General features: G+C 30.1%; 1 protein-coding gene across 1 annotated transcript in view; it reads left to right on the forward strand.

Moving 5' to 3' along the window:
• The window catches only part of PSPC1 (paraspeckle component 1), a 59,404-nt gene that overhangs the window by 24,302 nt on the left and 13,372 nt on the right, over positions 1 to 21,730 (forward strand). Inside the window, exons 5-6 of the mRNA XM_051986614.1 lie at positions 5,880 to 5,964; positions 7,894 to 7,999. Coding sequence (XP_051842574.1) covers positions 5,880 to 5,964; positions 7,894 to 7,999 — 191 coding nt within the window. The remainder of the gene's footprint in view (positions 1 to 5,879; positions 5,965 to 7,893; positions 8,000 to 21,730) is intronic.

Genomic DNA, 21,730 nt, shown 5'->3' on the forward strand with positions numbered 1-21,730 from the left:
ACCTTGTGTTCCATATTTTTCTCCCTCCCTCCTCAATTTCTTTCTCCCCTTAAAAGCAGGTAATCCAATATAGGTGAAACATGTCCAATTTTTGTATATGCATTTCCACATTTGTTGGGTTATACAAAAAAATCAGATCAAAAAGAAAATAAAGCAAGCAAATGGGTGAAAATACTTTCCACATTCAGTCACCACAGTCCTCTCTGTAGATGCAGATGACTCTTTACATCAGAAGTCTATTGGAGCTGGCCTGAATCATCTTATTGTTGAAAAGAGCCTCATCCATCATAGTTTCTCATTGCATAATCTTGTTGATGTTTACAATGTTCTCTTGATTCTGCTTTCTTCTCTTAGCATCAATTTATGCAAGTTTTTCTGAAATCATTCTGCTGATTGATTGTTATAGAAGAGTAATATTCCATAACATTCAGATACCATAACTTATTCAGCCATTCTCCAACTGATGGGCATCTTACTCAATTTCCAGTTCCTTGTCACTAAAAAAAGGCTGGTACATTTTTGCACATGTGGGTCCCTTTTCCTTTTTTCTCTTTGGAATACAGGCCTAGTAGAGACACTGCTAGATAAAAGAGTATGCCCAGTTTGATAGCCCTTTGGGCATAGTTCCATATTACTCTTCAAAATGATTGGATCATTTCACAACTCCACCAACAATGCTTTATAGTGTGCCAGTTTTCCCACATCCCCTCCAGCATTTTATCATTATCTTTTTCTGTCACCTTAGCCAATCTGAGAGGTGTGAAGTGATACAAAATAGAAATTCTTATATTCTCTCTAAAATTCATCCTTCTTTTTAATCTCTATTACAATGAAGGGTGCCACCATCATCCTTTTCCAGGATTGTAAGTTTGCAAATATTCTTCACTTCCCAATTTCTTTTGCCCCACATGTGCAGACATTTGCCAGACTTCTTAAAAATTCTCACAATATTTCTTATTCATACCCTATAAATACTCCTTATACAACCATTGGTCTTAGATGTTCTGTCTGTTGGTCACTGACAGAGATGCTTCAGTTCTACAATTTGCTTCATATTTTGCCAAGAGAATTGGATTTGGAGTCAGAATATAGAGGTTTGAGTCCTCTGCCATATAATTGCCGGAACTTGAACAGGCCACATCTTATTGTAAGTTTTTTTTCCTTCAAAGAGGGTGATACTTTCATTATCTTTGTATGTTTTTGAGGAAAATAATTTTGAAAGATTCAAGTACTATTGTTTTAAGCTTGTTTAATTTATTTGTAAATTGTTTTGCTTAAATACTTGTTTATCTTTTTTTTCTTGTATTTAGGTTTCTTTTTCTTTTGTTTTGTAGTCATATTAAATAGAAGCATAAAATGAACTAAACAATATGACTGATTCAAAGATGCTTTTGAGTGAGTTGTTTTTAAAATACTGGTTAAACCTTAGAGTACAATAAAAATACTAGCTGCTGTGCTTAGTAATAATCATTCAACAAACATTATTAATTGCCTGCAGTATGTCAGGGATTGTGCTAGATGTTGAGGACACATTGCCTTCAAAGTGCTTGTATTTTGTCAGAAGAAAACAAGGGAGAAAGAATGATAACTTGAACTAAGAAAGAGCTCTGGTAGAAAGCAGAGCTTGAGAGCTGAGATCTGAAGGAAAGTGGAGATACCGAGAGCAATGGAATGGTTAGAGAATACAATCCAGGGAAGTGGGTAGTTTTTATGGTTTCTTCTCTCTTGATAATTACTTTTTTTTTTTCAAACTACATACAAAGATAGTGTTCAACATTCATATGGTTTGTTCTTTGTACTGAAGAGGACTAAAAGAACAGCATGTTATTGGGTTCAATGTACAGTGTGTTCAGCTGTGGATGATTATATCAATACAAGTTTGAAAGGCTTTATCACAGGTCTGATACAAATCGTCTGTATTTGGAAGGGAAATGTCTAATTTTGTTCATCTTGGATTCCTTTTGAGCAACTGCTTTGCTCCTAAGAACATAGCATCTTCTTTGATGGTGGGGTATATCATGCTAAACAACTCTATGCCAATGTTTCCCATGTCTCATAATCATTACCAAAGTTCTTTAGAGATATCTTGAGAGTTCTGTTATATTCTCACCATCATGTGAATTCTGTCTTGTGTGACTTCTCCAAAAAATGGTCATTTAGACAAATTTATGTTTGGCATTCAAACAGTGAGGCCAATTTATCAGAGTTGTACTTTTTGCAGAAGGATTTGAATGCTTGGCAGTTTCAATTTGAGAAAGGACCTCAACGTTCAGCACCTTTTCTTGCCAAGTGATCTTCAGAATCTTCCTAAGACAATTCAAATGGAAGTGGTTCTCCTCTGGTGCTGGTACATTATTCAAGTCTCTTGTGAGATAAGGGAATAGCCAGAATGAAGGCATAGGAGAGGGAATGCTATTTCTGAATAAAAAGTTATTTTTTTCTAAGAGATAACAATAAAATTGCCATTTTGACTACACCATAGTGTCTGAAGGGAAATAATATATAATAAGGCCAAAAAGGTAGATTAGCTGTAGGTCATCTTGGGTATTAAATGCCACAGGAATTTGCATTTGACCCTACGGCAACTGAAGCTCAAGAAAGAAAGGGTAAAATGCCCCAGTATCTTTGTCAGGAAATCCCAAATTTGATCATCAAAAGTTGGCTCTGCAACAACAAATAAAAAATACTGAAATAGAGGTTACTTTATACTTTTGTTTTATAGTCATCAGTACAAACTTTTTTTTAGTTATCAGTACAGAGAAAAATCTTATGTTTATATGAGTGAAATTCCTAACTCTGAAAGTTCCTCATTGATGTGAATATTTTGAATTTCCCTATTTTGAGGGAAATCATTTTTATTTTCATGAATTAATACCGTTAAAGGATTATGAATAAGCTAGACTTGTCTTTTTTAAACCATTCTTTTAGAACATTTAAAACATATAGGTCATTTTTATAATTAAACATTTTGTGTTATACTTAGTAAACTTCTAAAATAAAAATTGAAAACCAGGGTACTATTTGAGTAAATTTTGAGTTCTTGTGGATAATTTATATAATTAATTGAAAGTATAAGTATGTTTGCAAGTTTTTATGATCAGCTTACCAAATGCTAACATGGAGACAGTAATTTCTCCAGTGTATATCTCCTTCTGCCAGCATTAATTAGATGGAAATTCCCTATACCTTCTAGTCCCACTGAAGAATCAGATAGCCCAATGCAAATTAATCTGGCTGATTATATTTCAGTCCTTTGCTTCACAGCAGCACAGACACCCAAATTTCTGCATATATACCAAGCCAATCCCATCACAATATAGGCAGAACCAGGAAGGCATGAGGCAAACAGATAGGGCTTCCTTCGAAGGGTTGCTGAATTTCAAGATTAAATAAATTTGTCTTGAGCCAGGTTTATTTATACCAAATCATTCTTCTTTATTACATTATCTCATCATTTGAGATGATACTTTTTTCCATTTATATTGAAAAATCTTGATTAAATGTGAAAATCATCCTAGATATGATGTTATTTTATATGTAAAAAAAAAATTTAAAAATTTTCTAAGTTTTGTATTTATGTCTTGCTTATAATAAATAATTTTTTTGTGACAAAAGTTGATCTAAATCAGTGAAAACATTAAAAGAAAAATCTGACTTTTATGTAATATTGTATCTTCCCACCTTTGCAAAGGTTGGGATTGGGGGAACATACCTTCTTAAATTTCTGTAAACAAGTATTGTGTGCCAAGTACTTGAAATGGAAAAGTAAAATATAATTCCCTGTCCTTGGAGATCTATAAGCAACTAGTTATGCACACATGCACACACAAGCTCTCTCTCTTTCCCTACCCCCCTCAAAGGCTAGGCAGTAGCATATATTGAGACAGGAAGAAGGAATGAGGAATTACAAAAGAAGATAGATATAATCAATATATAGATGGATTGGGGTTGGGGGAATTGGATACAGAAGAAAAGATTTAAGTGTCTGAGATCATTGGGAAAGACCTCCTGGAATAGATTGGGTGAGTTGAATCTTGAAGAAAGTCAGGGAAACTTAAGTCATAGGTGGAAGGGAGACCATTCCTAGTGTGAAAGCCAAGAGTAGTACCAAGGCATGAAAATTGGAAATAGGGTGTAATGTTGAAGAAAATACAAGCAGGCCAGCATTCGTGTGATTAAGATATGGAGAAAAAAGGAAACTACAAGAATTCATATCTATTCTTTTGGAGCCAAACTTATTGTTTATTGTTTCACAAGTTTCATGTTCAGTTTTTTAAAAATGGTGGCTGTTCTTTCTATTTAACTTTTTCTGTTACATTTGTATACCAGAGTTTATTTTGCTATACCCCCATTGATAGGCATCTACTTTGTTTCCATTTCCTTGCTACCATAAAAAAATGCTACTATAAATATTTTGGTGATTATGGAATCTTTCTGTTAATAACTTCTTAAAGTATATTAACATTTAATTTGGAATCAGGGATTATAAACATTTTTGGTCAGTTTATTTACATGATTTGAATAGTTTTCTAACATTCTAACATGATTCTATTAATTAATAGAACTAATTACATAATAATAAATTATTAATTACAACTCCACCAATAATATATTAATGTAGCTCTTTTCGACAGTCCCTCCAACATCAAGTCTTTTATCTTTTTCTGTACTATCAGTTTGACAATTGTGAAGTAAAATCCCAGAATTTGTTTTACATTGCCTTGCTTATGATTTGAAGCGTCTTTATGTTGTTAATAGTTTGTACTTTAAAAAGTGTTTATATTCTTTGATCATTTCATTATTGGGAAAAAAACTTGGATTTATGTATGTTATTTGTCTTGAATATCAAGTCCTTATGAGAGAGGCTTGTTGATTAAGGTATTGGGTTTTTTTGTTTTGTTTTGTTTTGTTTTTTTAGTTGATTATTATAAAATTGGCATTTAACTTTCAAGATTGCCCCCCCCCCCAAAAAAAAAAATAGTATTTAATTAAGGAAGTTTAATGAATCTGGTCACAAAGATGAAAATTAAAAAAAAAAAAACTTTTCATTCAGGATAGTAGGATAGTTTTCAGTGACAAGGACAATTTAATTGCATGGTACATGACCTTTTCTGGAAATGATGAATACCTATTACTGGGACCATATATTTAGTACCATTTCTAGTGTTAAGGAATATTACAAAGGAAATAGACTGTTAATTGATGAAAAGCTTCTTAGCTCTTATGGAAGGCATACATTTTTACTAAGATGATAATTTTAGAATTACTGTCATTTTTCTTGGTTTCTCTTTATATTTGAGATTAATTAAAAAGTAATCATTGTTTTTGTGGGTAATGGATTTTTTTTCATCTTATTCTCCCAACTTCTTGTCTTGGGCTAGGTTACTAAGTTAATGAGTAGGAATTATTTAAAATCACTTTTAATATAAATTAGAAATTAATTTAAAATAATATTTTTGGGCTATTTAAATATGAAAGTAAAATAAAAGGAATTGAACTTAAGAATTTTAGGAAATCATCTGGCCCTTCCAGTTATTCTTATGATTTTATAAAAAAAAATTATATGCAAGATAAATGTGATTGAATCTTAAAGCTGATTAAAGAAGAAATATGATGTAACTTTAAATATCGGAGAGAAAAAATTTACTGAAGAATTTCTGGTAAGCTTTTACTGAGTTTCTCTTTTGTGCAGAGCATGATAACTGAGAAAAATGGAGTAAGACTAAAGTTTTTATCATAACAATATTTTAAAAAATTTTAGTTACTGATTCTAATTCTTTTGAATTGAAAACTGACTTGACACAGTTTTTATTGAATTAACCATCAACTCAACCACCATGCACAATTGATGAGATAATTTTAAAATGAATATTTTCTAGATCTTATGAGGCGCCAGGAAGAATTGAGACGTTTGGAAGAACTTCGAAATCAAGAGCTTCAGAAACGCAAACAAATACAGTTGAGGTAAATGGTGATCTTTTTTTTAAACAATGAATTCCTATTTTAGCATAATGTTTGAACTATATAAAATCTGCTTGCAAAATTTGGGGAAAGTAACGGTTCAATGGGTAAAGGAATTGTGTAGATAGTAGTGACCACTGCTCTTTAATTTGCTGATTTAAAAGAAATGAAAAATAAATGATGAGGATGGAATTCTTAACATCTGTTCATATTTATAAATTGAGTAATTTCCAAAATCTTTGAATTAAGGGTGTAAAACTGCTTTCTAAGATTTCAAAATACCATAGGAACATTGCTTTTTAAATATCACAATATTATTTATTTGAAAAATTTAAAGAGATTTGAACATTTTAGCTTTGCAAAGAAAGTGGGAAAGATTGAATTTGGTTGAATTTAATACACATTTCTTTTTAATGGTGACAGAAGTAAGTAATCACTGTAGTATCCTAGAAGATTCCATGAGCAGCTGTGATTTAAGATTGAATGTGTTGAGTACAACTAGTGATGGGAAAAATGTTTTGAGAGATAAGGAAGAGATTACTTCAGTCATAAGGAAGAGATTACTTCAGTCTTAGAGGAAAGTGAGAAGTGATTTTTTTTTTTTGAGAGAGAGAGAAAGGAAGTAATTAAGCAAAGGCATAAAGGTATTGTGGTATGGTTATTTCATTTTGGTCAGTGTGAAGTTCTTAAGAGTATCAAGATGAAAGATTAGTCTCTAAGTAACCTTAAGCTACATTTGCTTACTATATTTATTTTAGATCGCTGTGTTGCTATGTGGGAATTCTTTGACTTTATCTTCTAGGAGACTTTAGTCTTTTTCTATCTGTTCTCATATTTATGTCATATACTATAAAATACTTGAAACATTATTTTAATAACTGGTTGATGACTTCCATAATATGCTCATTATGTAGATAATCCAACTTTTTACTTCTTGAGTAGAAAGCAAGTTTAAACACATATTTGGTGGAAATTTTTAGCTGATTGCTATTATGAAGGAAGAAGACATACTATAGTATGTCATAGTATTTTATGCATCTGATTACAGAATTTTCTCCATGTGTTATTATTTGAGTGATTTTTCTTTACTTGATGTGACAGTCCTTACCATTCATATTAGTGACTCTAGTCCAATACCTTTCTACTTTATTTTTTAAATGATACGGTTTTGTCATTTGTAGGGATGACAACATTAGGGTATCAACGAGCATAAATATACATAGAGTAATTTTAAAAAACCACATGATAATATCAATAGGTGCCAATGACAAAAGAAAACATACTTTTTTCTTTTCTTTTCTTTTTTTTTTTTTTTTGAAGATCTTAATTTTATTTTGGACAGAAAGTTAAAGGTGAATGAAAGATCAAGGTCAGGAAAACATACTTTTTTCTAAAAACCTGAAAAACCAAAAACCTAGAAAAGGACTATTTAAAATTATCAAAGTCAAATATCTCAAGACCAAGAACTAATATTCTTTGGAATGGAAAAAAATACTATTTACAATTCAAGCAATTGAGGAAAAATATTTGCTTTCCTTTTATTTTCCATACAACTAGAATTCCCAGTTAGTTGATAATGGGAAAAAGAGGAATGATGTGGAAATGTAGCATAAATTTTAGATATAAGGGAGAGGGAATAGTAACAATATTAAATTTGTTGTGAGTATTGGGGAATGAATGGTGGTGGTAACAAAAATAGAGATTTTTGAGCTTTGAGAGTGTGGTATATTCTCCATTCAATTGTGGTAATGTCATTTTCCTTAAAATTAGAGAATCTACAAGTAGAATATTATAGTTTCTTTGAGTGAACAAAATAAAGACATGTGTGCCAAGTAATAGGCTTGCATTGCTACAAAATAGAGCAATAAAATGAAAATTGAATTATGAGATAGAATTAACACTATTAAGAGATTACTATGTTAATCCCTTTAGACATGAAGAAGAACACCGTAGGCGTGAAGAAGAGATGATACGTCATAGAGAACAAGAGGAACTTCGAAGACAACAGGAAGGATTTAAACCAAACTACTTGGAAAATGTAAGTAGAATACCAGTTAATTAAAAATGGTAATCTTCAACAGAGGATATACTTGAAGGATATATTTGAATTCCTGTTCTATTTCTTGATGGGATTTTTCTTTATAGTTAGAGGAAGATTTTCTTTTCAGTGTTCTTATCAATGAAAGTATTTGTCTGAAAATGATATACCTGGGTCCTGTATTATACATTGCTTTTTGTACTAGTTGAATTTATATTGTTGTTCTGATTATTATTATAATTAGTGTAATCTTTATGTAATTGTGCAGAGACAGTATTTTCTGTCTGCTTTGTTTTATTAGTAGACATAACAAGGATGAAAAATCCTTTTTTTTGGCTGTTCTATTTATTAATTTTTGGAGGTTTTTCTGTTACAAAATTTAATTTGAAATTAAAGGCATTAAATACATTGTTTTATATTTTGACTCCTTCAAACTACTACTTATATTTTAAAAATGAAATTACGCCATACATTGTTAATTTGATAGAAATAGATTTCAGAAGTTTTAAATTAAAGTAATGGCTATATTATTGCTTGAAGAATTTGCTAATAGATCATAAATTTAAAGACTGCTTAGGGTTCTTTTTGGCTAAGTATATATAGTTTATGTTTTAACAGTTTAGCTTTTTTTCAAATCCTTATTTAGCTTATGTTAACATTTTGATATTTTTTCAGGTTTTTTACTTTTGAAATATACAGTATCTATAAAAAGGGAGCTTTTAAAATAGATAATTTGTTAGGTTTTTTAATATTTTTCTTTTTGGTACTGGTAAGGAGAAAACAAATATGTATAATTATGTGGTTACTTTTAAAAAAATTTAAATAAAAGTAAAGATAATATTACACAAACTAGGAAACTACTTTTTTGTTAATTTGAAAAAATTACAGTTTGGAAATGTGAGTCAAAAAAATTGAGTCAAACCTAAAATAATCCGCAATAAGCCACTTTAAATTTGAATTGGTATGTTATATTTCCTTTTATCTTTCTGTTTTTCTTGAATCCTTAAGGAATTTCAGACATGGTAACCTCAGTTAAGTGTGTCTCCATTTACAGTGATAGTTTTGAGGGTATTGTTCAGCAGTTGGAAAGGATATCAAAGCAGTATTTGAATGTTGTGTAAGAATAGAAAAAGCTTTGAATTAATATTAACTTATTGAGCTTTAACCTAGCTCAATGTATTATGATTTTAAGCCAATCTAAAATTTTCAAAATAATTGCATACTTAAATTTTTTTGCTAATGTCAAGTATTAGCAAATAATACCTCATTTCAAATGCAGTAACATTTTGATGCTTTGCTCAAATAATATAGTGAAGTGAGGAAATAACCTTTACATTTTTTCAATTATATTAAGATTGAAAATAAAATACTCTGAAGTATTAAAATATAGTAACTTAAACTTTTAAAAATCTAACATTGCATTAACTATCATCACTTGTTTTAAAAAAAGGAAATTTCTCAATGTAGACTTTAAAAGTCATTCTCTTCTAGAGATCAGTTTACTGTTTTGCATTATTAGCTTAGTTTTTCATTAGCATATATGCCTTGAATAGCATGTACAGTCATAAAAACAGACTTTCAGAAACATGTTCATTTTATCCTCATTCATTTTTTAGATAAAATAATTTCATTTGTGAGTGTATATATATATAAATAATCATGCATATTTAGTAATTGAAATGTATAAAATACATTCCCATTAGTATTTTTTAATACTAAGTTTTTTGACTAAAAGTATTTTCTGTAGTGTGTAATTACAATTTAATTTTAATGGCATGTTATGATGTTAGAATTAACAAGAAATAATCATTAATTTTTTTTCTGTGTTATTATTAAGAGTGAATATTTAATTGCATGTGTATCATTTTGGTGACTTTTCTTTTGTCTGGTGTCCCACTGTCTTTTGCGATAGCTAATAATAATTGGTAGAACTGCCAGATTTCTTACAAAAAAAAAAAAAAAAAAGGAAAGTTAAAAATTTTTTATATCTTCTGTTGACTTGTTAGAGGAAAAGAATTGCAAAGAATTTTGAAGGCTTTTGTTATTTAAAACTTAGAAAATAGGCCTTCTTGTGTTATCTTAGTTTCTTCATTGTTTAGTTTTAAAAGGAGAGGAACCAAATGGTAAGTTCTCAGATTGAGTTAAAACGTTCAGGGTTAGGTGTTTTGTTTTTTTAATATGATAAGCCTCTTTTCCTTTTTAAAAAGTTCATAACTTATTCCTATTGTAAAGTAGGACTTTGTATTTTTATTAGTACTCTGTGGTGCCGAAATGTCTATAGATTATGTTAATTGTGGTTTTAAACTTTCTTCATTGCTTTTCAAAAAAATATAGAAGTAACTGAAACCAAATTTCTTACAGGCACGATCCATTTCTGACTTGCTTAGTTTTTTCCTTTTGAGGTAATGAGGGGCAGTAGAAAGCTGTCACATTTTATTCTCAAAAAAATTTTTTTTTTGGTGGCCTCCAGTGTTTGGTCGTCTTGAATAAAACCAATGTTTGATGTTTCTCAGTTACGTTGTTTTGAAAGGTAGTCACAACTATTTTGAAGATTAATGAATGAGATCTCAAAGATAAGTAAAGACTTTGTTCTACTCCTAAGTTATAATAGATTTTTTAAAGTTTTCTTATGACCCAGGGGAATGTTCAAAGTTTTAATTCTTGAATGTAAACATCTTTAAGGCATTATATGTAAAACATTTTCTCAATTTCTCTTGGACAAAAAAAAAAAAATCTAGTTTTCATGGTACTCTGATCAGAATTTTTTACTTATTTCATGTTATCTGACACTTTTTCACCACAGTAATGAGTGATTGAATTTGTAATTAGATTTTATTAGGTTCATGTAATTTGCTCATTTTGCAGAAATACAGGCATTCTATAAGCGTAAGGTCTCTTAAAGAATGACTTCCTGCTATATTAATCTTGTGATGTACTAGCTATATTTTATGTTTGTTTATTTGTACCTTGTGTGCTTGAAGCATTGAACTTATTTGCAAAGTGGGGATGTTAGGGTGGGGAAGGATGAATTATGGGAGGACATTATATGGGAAAGAGAAGGCATTTCAATCCTAGGAAATGAGTATTATTATATAATATGCCCTTTTATTTGGCAAAAGTAATGTTCACAAAAGCCATATTAACAATAAAGATAATATTATTGTAAATCCTTAGCATTTCTATATGATATGTCAGAATTATATAGATGGAGCCTGTGGTGCTTCAATTATGAGGGGGTGGAGGGAAATAAGGATAGTATTTTTGACATAAAAACTTATGATGGAGATATTTCTATCATGTTTTTCAACAATATTAACTCATCTTCAATTTACAATTGCCTATGTTTTAAAAGTCAAATAAATTTCTAGCCCTATTTGTATTGTAAAGAAATTCAAACCTTTTCTTAGTGCCCAGATACTACTCATCATAAATCAAATATTACTTCATCTGAAATTATATTTTGAAGGAATTACCATATTTCTTTATGTGGCCAGTTCACACTTCAAGTTGATAACTATTTTTATAAATCTTAGAATCTTAGCAGTGGTCATTTTGGGAAAATTTGTTTAAACCTTCTGGCAGAAAAATAATATTTTATGTTCTATTAAATCATAGAAGGTTCTCAAGAGCTAGTTAACTATAAGCAGGAATGAGTTGCACCTTTTTATTCTGCATTGTTAATTATTGCTTAGATAACTCTTGTTAGAGACTTAATTCTTCAGTAATCTGATTTCATTGCTTCTGGCACAATTTCCCATCAACCCCATCTTGAGAAATTTCACTGTTCCCCTACCACTTATTTCCATAAAAATCCATCTCTTTATAGTTGTTTCTTTTGGATTAGTGGAGTCTCTCAAATGATGGTGATCATGGAACAAAAGAGAATATAATTCAAATTCAGGGACAGTATTTTTCTAAGGTTTTTTGTTATAACAGACTCTTCAAGTAGGGCTCAGTGTCTTCATCATTGGAATAGAGTAAGTGTGTTAGAAATGTTGTACAAAATTTTAGGTGCATTTTCTCAGAAATTTCTCAGTTATATATTAACTCAGAAATATTTAATATGCATACATCTTGATGCTATAAAAGTTTAGTTAAGGGTAAGTACTTTTTTGATAGTTTGTTACTTATATATGAAACCAATTACTGGAGCAATTTTTGTTTGAATTTTTAACTAGGAAAAAATTTAAAAGGTATAGTTGTTGAGACAAATAACAATTTGGCTTCAAATGTAATTTGCTAAAATGTTTTTGAGAACGTCTTCACCTTTAATTTTTGTACATTTTATAACTTTTGAGAGTTGAGGACAATGGTAAAGCAATAGAATTGTTGTGTCAAAATTATTGTTAGAAGTTCTTAACTATTAGTTTATTGTGAGTTTCTTGATCGATTTTATAATTTTTGGAAATGAACTTTAGTCATACATCTAAAATTTCAAAGTGGTTCTTGGAAATGAGATCAAATTGAGAAATTGAGCACCGACTTTTAGTTGTTAAATATAATTAGTACCAATCTTTCTGTCATAATAGTCACTGGGGATCCCAAGATTCTAGTCAAATGGCATTGCTGCAAGTTGATTTTTTGGGGGGGCAGGGGAGGTGGGCAGGGTAGAAAAATAATGATGATGATATAACAGTAAAATTATTGCTTTGAATGGTTTTGATCCTATGATCAGCCCCTCAGCCTCAGAAAAAGTGTTCTTTTTCTTGATGTACTTTTAAGTGTGTGTATATGTATTATATGTATGTATTTGTGTGTATACATACGTATATATAAACATATACACACACACAGATACACATATAGAATTCTTACAAAACAATTTGATCTCTCATAAAATGGCTTGTATATCTTAATGATTTTTTAAAGAAAAAAATCAGTATATTTAAATCCAAAATAATGAGTCAAAATAAATTCCCCCCAAAAAATCAAATTTTTTACTGGTACACTATGTGTTACTAATTTTTGAAATTCTAAATGATGTCATCTGTCTAATTATATACATTAATATAAACAGGATTTTTATTTAGTCTTAACAGGAGCTGTGAGAAAAGGACTTCTTTGACACAATAATTACCTCCTTTCAGGCAAGCGATGAATCATCAAATTTGTGAGAGAACTGTATTTGTTCCTATGGTCAGCAGTGATCCTAACCACTTTTTAGTTTGGATTGGGCAATATGGTTGAAGAATGCATAGACCTTTATATTTGTGACTTTATTGCTTAAAGTATATGATTTCAAAACACCAAAAATGCCTTTTTCCCCTACCTTTTTGGTACTTCTGATAATTTACTGAGCTAGTCCTAAATTCATAGTAAGTTCTACATATTCAGGATGTAGGAAAACAAATGAATGTTCCCTGAAGATTGTGGGCTCATCACCAGAAAAGTAGATCTAAGAATATTTAAATTTTTGGAATGTTAATTAACAAATTTGTTAAATGAAGGATATGTATATTGAAGAATAAGAAATTTTAGTTTGATTGAGGACTTGGTGATGAATTTGGGGACACTTTCGGGATGAAACCCAATAGCAACAATGGAAAATGTTCATTCTTTATATGATGTGGCAGAAAAAACTAGTTAAAAGCCATTAGCTTCTACCTTTCTACTTGATATTTAACTTGAGCTAGTGATTTAATGTCTCCTATTTTTCTTTAATCATTTTGTAAAATGAGGTGGTAAGAATAAATCATCTCAGTTTCATTTTAGCTCTGAATTTTCTTAATCTTACTAAATAATGAACAGCACCAAATCTCACCTTAATAAGAGAATTAAAGGGGTATACTTCCCATAGATATGGTGGGTTCATATAGTGCATAAGGAATAATGTGCCATTGGAGCACCTTGAAGTAGATTCTAAATAAAGGAAAACGAATAATAATTTAGACATAAGCTAATTTTTTAAATTTAAATAAATTTCTTAAAAGTTTCCAAAATTCTTACAGGTGGCAGCCAGGCTAGATGATGTTGATGATTAATTTTTTTATGCTGTTTTAAAATTATCCATTTGATCCTCATGGTTAAAAATCTTTTAAGGGTTAATTACTTGACCTCAAAAGATTACATTACCTTCTGTACTTTGTAAAGGAATTTATAGTAGGAAGAAAACTCAGCCATAATCATTACTCTCTCCTACATCTCCCATTCTGCTTCTAACCTTTTACCTTATTTGTTCAGAATTTTCTCTTCCTCCACCCCATGCTAGGCAGAGATGACATTAAACAATTCTTATAAAAATCTTACTATGAGGCTGTTCCCTTGGTAATTTAAATGAAATCTATTGCACCTTTGCAGTTGGGGGTTAATTTCTTTTGTTCTACATGTATGTCTTGCAGGCTTTAAAAAGGATCAGGAAGGCAGCATAGTATAGCACAAAGAATGCTGTCATGTCGTTGAACTCGGGCAGAGAGATTTGTACCTACTGACATGTCATTTCTTTGTGACCATAGATATGTCAAATAATCACTTAACTGTTTTTCAATTGTGTCATCTGTAAAATGAGATGATAATAACCAGCCAACTACCTAGCTTATACTTTGTGTCAGGTACTGTTAGGTATTTGGGATGTATTTACAAAGAATGGAATAATCCCTGTTCTTATAGAGCTTGAGAAAATTGATAGAACTCCTTGTAAACCTTTAAGTGATATAGATCAGTTAGATATTAAAAATTGGTGAATATATTTCTGGAGCTTTTAATGACAAAATGGATTGATTGTTTGGAACTATATTATAAGACACACCAGTAGGACTAAAGGATAAATAATAAATTTATGACATTTTACTTGAAAACAATGGTTGCATTAAAAGTGTCTTGATTTGTAACTTGACTATAAAACCAGAGCACAGAGAGTATAAGTTTTTCATCAAATTGAAAATGGAATGATTAGCATATTAGATTTTTTTAATCAAATAATTAACTTAAGACCCTTGTTATCCCCTTAAATATGCCAGGAAATTAATTAAAATGCCTGCTATAATAAATAATAAAAGGTGTCTATATAGTTATCCATTTAAATTTGTCAGGAAATTAAAATGCCTACTATAATAAAAAGTGTCTAGAATTTTAAAAATCTAGATATAGAGCCTGATCAAATAGAATTACTAAGAAACATTTGTGTATTTGTTAAACTGATACTAACTAATATCCTAAAAAATAGGAACAAATTTGGGGTAGCTAGAGTAATTGAAGAGGTTTCGTGAAAATGATTTAGATATTGAAGTAAGAATGTTTTACAGAAATATTGAGGAAGGAGAATTAGAGGTATATGCAATGGCACAGAGGGAAAAAATAAATGCATATCATATTTTGAAGAAACTTGAGAAATTCTGCTTTTTTGGAATACAGGTTTTATCTTATAAAGTAGTACAAGTAGCTGTTTCTAGGGGGATGAATTACTGAAGAATTTGGTGTTGATGCAGCTTATTTACAATGATAAGTTTAACAGTACAATTTGAGAAAGCTGCCAGTGGTGTTCTAGCAGTGTAGACCTTAATAACCATTTATTGTGGAAATTCATGTTGTATATATTACATTCTGTTGACTAGACTTATTTCTACCTGCTTTTGGGCTGGGATAAGCAATATGATTTTAGTTGAATAGTATTACTAAGAGACCCACGAGAACTTTGGTTCAGTGTGAACTTTAAATCTCTTATATGGACTCTTAATAGAATTTTAGAGGTAGGAACAAAAGGGAATTTATATGAGATTTTGGTTCATTTTTATTTCTCTTCTGTAATATTCTCTCTTTCAAAACTTTTTTTCTTTAATTTAAATTTGGAATTTCAGGAATTTGGTTAGACTTAAGTGAAAAAAACTTTTGTACTATTTCACTATAGCTGTTGAATGAATCTAATATTTCTGTGATGTGTAAATATATTTATAAGGAAGAAGTTAAATATCATTGTCTTGGAAGGGAGTTAATTGAATGTAAACTTATTTATTTTGATAATGTAGCACCAGTAATATAGCCAGGAAAGGTTTAGAACTTAAAAAGAAAGAACTTGATTTAGAACTTGGGAAATTTCTTCAGTAATGGCTAGGATAGATTTAGCTGAGTTAAGTCACATATATGTTGCTTTTGAAGAAGGATAATCTGGGAATAAATTTGGCTCTGTAGAGCAATTTCCCGCCAAATAACAAACTTTTGAAGGTAATTTTCATATTTTTTCTGGTTTTATAATCCATTAAAAGTATCCCAAATGAAAACTGTTGTTGCAGACATAGTAATGTATATAAAATCTTGTTTTCTGTACTAATTATAATTGTAGTGGTTCCTGTATTTGTTATATTATTTTTGTTTGAGCTACCAGAGTTAAGATAAGACTTGGTTACCCATCTTTTAAAACAAAAATTAAAATAGACCAACTTTTTAGTTTGTGTTCATTTGTTTTAATTAATTTTTCTCATTTTAAATTAATTTTAACTTCAGATTGATATCCATTGGAATTGAAGAAAAACAAATGCTCACAAAATGTGTATTTTAAGTTTAATTTATCAGAAAAATTGACTGGAAAAATCAATACTATAATAACTTAATATAAATACATCTTCTAAATCCCACTTTGGTATATTAACATTTAATACATTTTAATGAAGATTAAAGACTTCTGAAACTTAAAGTCAATCAATCAAAATATACCCTTACTAGAGGCATAATTTGGCTTGCAAAAAGTGTTTTTTTGGTGTGTGTGTGTTGTTTTTGTTGTTCTTTTTTTTGTATTGGACAGTTTTTTTCCTTTGATAATATATTTTAATTTCTGGTGAGACTGGACTTTGAACTTTTGCCATAGTTAAAGTTGTATAGGTAAGCAGCTTTAAATTTTCATTTCATAGTAAACAATCATTTAAGAAAGTGTCTGACACTATTCTAAACACTGAGAATACAAAGAAAGGGAAAAACAATTCCATTCTTTAAGGTACTCGTGTATAGATAGAGATAGGGATGAAAGGCAACATATAAGCCAGGAAAGGCTTCTTTCAGGAGGTGTGTACCAAACTGAGTCTTTTTTTTTTTTTTTTTTTAAATAACTTTTTATTGACAGAACCTATGCCAGGGTAATTTTTTACAGCATTATCCCTTGCACTCACTTCTGTTCCGATTTTTCCTCTCCCTCTCTCCACCCCCTCCCTTAGATGGCAAGCAGTCCTTTATATGTTGAATAGGTTACAGTATATCCTAGATACAATATATGTGTGCAGAACCGAACAGTTTTCTTGTTGCACAGGGAGAATTGGATTCAGAAGGTATAAATAACCCGGGAAGAAAAAAAAATGCAAGCAGTTTATATTCATTTCCCAGTGTTCTTTCTTTGGGTGTATCTGCTTCTGTCCATCCTTAATCAATTGAAACTGAATTAGCTCTCTTTATCAAAGAGATCCACTTCCATCAGAATACATCCTCAAACAGTATCATTGTTGAGTTATATAATGATCTCTTGGTTCTGCTCATTTCACTTAGTTCATATAAGTTCATATAAGTCTCGCCAGTCCTCTCTGTATTCGTCCTGCTGGTCATTCCTTACAGAACAGTAATATTTCATAACGTTCATATACCATAATTTACTCAACCATTCTCCAATTGATGGGCATCCATTCATTTTCCAGCTTCTAGCCACTACAAACAGGGCTGCCACAAACATTTTGGCACATACAGGTCTCTTTCCCTTCTTTAGTATCTCTTTGCAGTATAAGCCCAGTAGAAACACTGCTGGATCAAAGGGTATGCACAGTTTGATAACTTTTTGAGCATAATTCCAAATTGCTCTCCAGAATGGCTGGATGTGTTCACAATTCCACCAACAATGCATTAGTGTCCCTGTTTTCCCACATCCCCGCTAACATTCTGCTTATCTTTCCCTGTCACTCTAGCCAATTTGACAGGTGTGTAGTGGTATCTCAGAGTTGTCTTAATTTGCATTTCTCTGATTAATAATGATTTGGAGCATATTTTCATATGCTTATAAACAGGCAAACTGAATCTTAAAGAAAGTGGTGTGGTGCAAAGCATTTCAGGTAGAATCAGCAAATTAGCCCAGATAGTTGGATTGTAGAGTGTGTGAAAGATAGTAGATTATAAGCGATTGAAAAAAGTGGTGGTGGGTGATAGGTTAGGAAAATGAAGAAGTATGGAGAAATTGATAATTGTAGAAGTCATAGTGATCTACACTTCAGAAAAATCCTATTGGCAACTCAGTGAAAGATGGATTTGGTAGGAAGAGAGAGTTAGGGAGGACACTTATAAAGATAGCTTTTATAATTTATCTGAGGAATGATAAGAGTATAAATTGTGACTGTGTGATGATAAAACCAATGTTTGCATACTTTAAAGTCTTGGAGGAAAGGTAGTAGGTATCCTTGACAAAAATGAGGCATCTTTGCAGAAAGGATGATTTTAGTGAAAAGAAAAAGAATTCAGATTTGAAAAGGCCAATTTGATATAAGTCAGTTAGATCGAGATATTGAAAAAGAAGTTGGTGTGATGCATGATTATAATTCAGGAAAGAAACTAATCTGTCTTATCTATGAATCATTTGCAAAGTTAGACATTATAAAGTGATAGAAGGGGGTTCAGAACATAGCCTTTGGACAAATCCAAGATTAATGGGCAGAACAAGGGTTAACATCCAGAAAATAAAAATTCACATTGTTCATGGGAAGCATATTTTCTGCTGCTTGAACATAGATCGCTGTTACTCAAAGCAGTTGGTATTTCTTCATTCAAATTGTCTTCAAAGTCTCTGTACAGTCTGCACAAGAAAATCAGTCATTACTTTAATGCTATATTTTAGTTTATATTTAATACTTAAAATGTTTGCTTCTGAATGGATTATGGACGTTTATAAAACTTTGTCTCACCTTTGGATTATTTGCTTACCACCATTGAAGACAACTCAGAGATCATTATGTAGACTATGTTATTTTAGTGTTAGAATGATATTTTTTAGTGTTTAAATAATACCCTGAAAGTAACTCAGTTGAAGGAAACATCTTCTACCTCCTTTTTTGAAATTAGCCTTTAAAATTTAAAAGCCTAGAAAATTTAAAAATTATTTGTTCACATTTGTAAAATATATATAATGTGGGAATATAGTATAGTAGGCTTTCATTTCTTTAATATTTCACTTGACTTATAAATAATTGTTGCTTTATTTTAGCTTTTTGTAGAAAAGTCATTGCTTTTAAAATAATTTAAAATACATTTTTTTTTCCTTCTTAGGCTGTTTAATATATAACATTTCCTCTTCCATTTTCACCATTATCCACAGCATTTAGAACTTGGAAGATGTATAGTGTTGCTCCTAATGAGTTAATAATGAGATACAAGAGGCATAAGAAGCTATGTTGGATGATTGTAGGTAGTGGATATTCCTTTTCAATGGTATGGTATTGTCGTATATTGTAAATTGTGAATAATGTCAAATCTTAGGTGGAGTGATTGGCTTTTTAATTGCACTTGAGTGCAATAAATGTCCCATGATTATGAATAAGTATTCATTGCTATGGTAAATTCTTGTTTAAACATTTCACTACAACAAGATATAGCTAACTAATGTTGTTTTTGTAATACTTCTGTGCTTGTAAAACATACTAATATATTTAGTAATTAAGATTTAATTGTTTATATAGTTATATGTACTAATTTATTTTTTAGAAAAACACTTATTATAGCAATATTTTTTATTTGCTTTGGCATAATTCTTTATATTTTTTGTTTTTATACTTTTTGGGGCATTTCAATATAGCATATTGAATCAGTTTGGGGATCAAAGAATATTTGAATTCTACTCTTAACATTGACTATGAGTTTGGGCAAAATTATTTAAACTCCAAGTGCTCCAACGCTCTCTGTAAAACTGTTAAGTTTAAGGGTACAGACAGTTTGCTGAGGCGCAAGGAGTTTCTTTATGCCGGTGAAATCTCAGATATAAATGTGCTCCCTCCCCCATCTATGTATGTATTTGTGCATGCATATGGATTCATATATATGCACATATATATATATATAATATATATATATATATATATATATATATATATATATATATATATGCACACACACAGAGACAAAAACATAAAGCCTGATTGAAAAGTTCTCCTAACTTTATAAACAAAATTGGAAATTGATTGTCCTATCAAGTGCCATTTCTTATACAAGTAGAGTTAATTTTAAAACTTACTGACTGCTACCTAACATTGTAGCTAAGAAATGAAGAAAGTTGAGAATTGTCTAATAGTATTCAGTGAGAAGATTGCTAGTAAATTTGGGGAAAGTAACAATAAACCAGTATTAATAGGAATGCAAAATTAGTTGGCATTGGTTTAAAATAAAAGTGGGTAAGAATGTTTTTTTGTTTTATCTTTTGGGGGTTTTTTGGGTGGTGGGTGAGTTATATCATTTGTTATTTTCTAAAGTGTGGACAAGGTGCATTAAAAATTTTTGTTTTTATTACTGTTTCTGCTCCTTTTTCCCTCTTTCATTATTAACATATGTATAGGGAAAATCCTTTGTGAAAAATAAATTTTTGTTAATTTTATAATGGGGGGGGTGAATTTTGTTACATTTGACTTAAAACTTGGATTTAAAAAATGTTATTGAAACCAGTGGATTTTAATATGGTATGTACTTCTGTTTCTATTAATATTTAGAAATAATTGCTGAGAACAAATTTCATATTGTTACATACTAAAGTAAAACAACCATCTTTCATTCAATTCCAGGTACGATGAATTGTTTGTTTCTTATAGCACCCTTAACTTATTTACTTTGAAAGTGATCCAACGGGAACTACCAATCATACCTCTTATTTGCATACCTCCATCTTAATTAACTAGACCAGAGTAATTGCATTTATTTATATTATTGTAGCTTTGAAATTTAATCCTTGCCATATAATTAAGTAATTAATTCAGTGAAATTTTAAAAAGAAATTGAATGTGATAAAATGCAGTCACTACTTCTACAATACTGTTATAAGTAACATAATTATCATGATCTCTTTGTCTTTGAAAGAAACCATCAATAATTCTAGTAGAATTATTTTAAAAACCAAGAATTGGTTTTTGAAATTGCTTTAAATATGTATTTTCCTTTATGTTTATATTTTGATTGATTCTAACTCATAATTTTGCTTAAAAAATATTTTTTCCTCCTACTCTAAGCTTATTTTGTAACTTGGTACCTTATTAATAAGCATTACTTTCAGGATGGAGATTGATAACATAGTTTTCACATTTTGAATATATATGCTTTTTTAAAGAATAATTTATTTTGATAATGTTAATAATGGTCAGAAAGTAGAAAGTTTTATTTACTAAATTCAGTTGACATAATCAAAAGGTTAGAAGAAAGACCACCAAAAAATAACTTATATAACTTTCTAACTTAATAAGTTTTGTCTGTAGAAATGGCTACATATTTCTAATATTTTTGTGTAACTATTTAATGAACCAAGTATTGAAGAAATTTAATTGTCAGAACTATTTTAAATATGTGAGGGTTTTTTCCTAAAATAAAAAGGAAACTTTCAGAAGAACTAACACCCAAACTTGATATTTCTAATTATGTCCACAATTTTATGTCTAACATATTTAATGTGTTTAGCTTTCTTTCTTTTTGTTTTTTGTTTTTCTTTGGTTTACCACTCGTTGTAAACTGTTGGTTTGAAACTGGTGTTTCACTGTTTATTCATACATTAGATTTTTACATTATGAAATCAAGCACCAT

The sequence above is a fragment of the Antechinus flavipes genome, chromosome 3 (genome assembly GCF_016432865.1).
Source record: "Antechinus flavipes isolate AdamAnt ecotype Samford, QLD, Australia chromosome 3, AdamAnt_v2, whole genome shotgun sequence".
Taxonomy (NCBI): domain Eukaryota; kingdom Metazoa; phylum Chordata; class Mammalia; order Dasyuromorphia; family Dasyuridae; genus Antechinus; species Antechinus flavipes.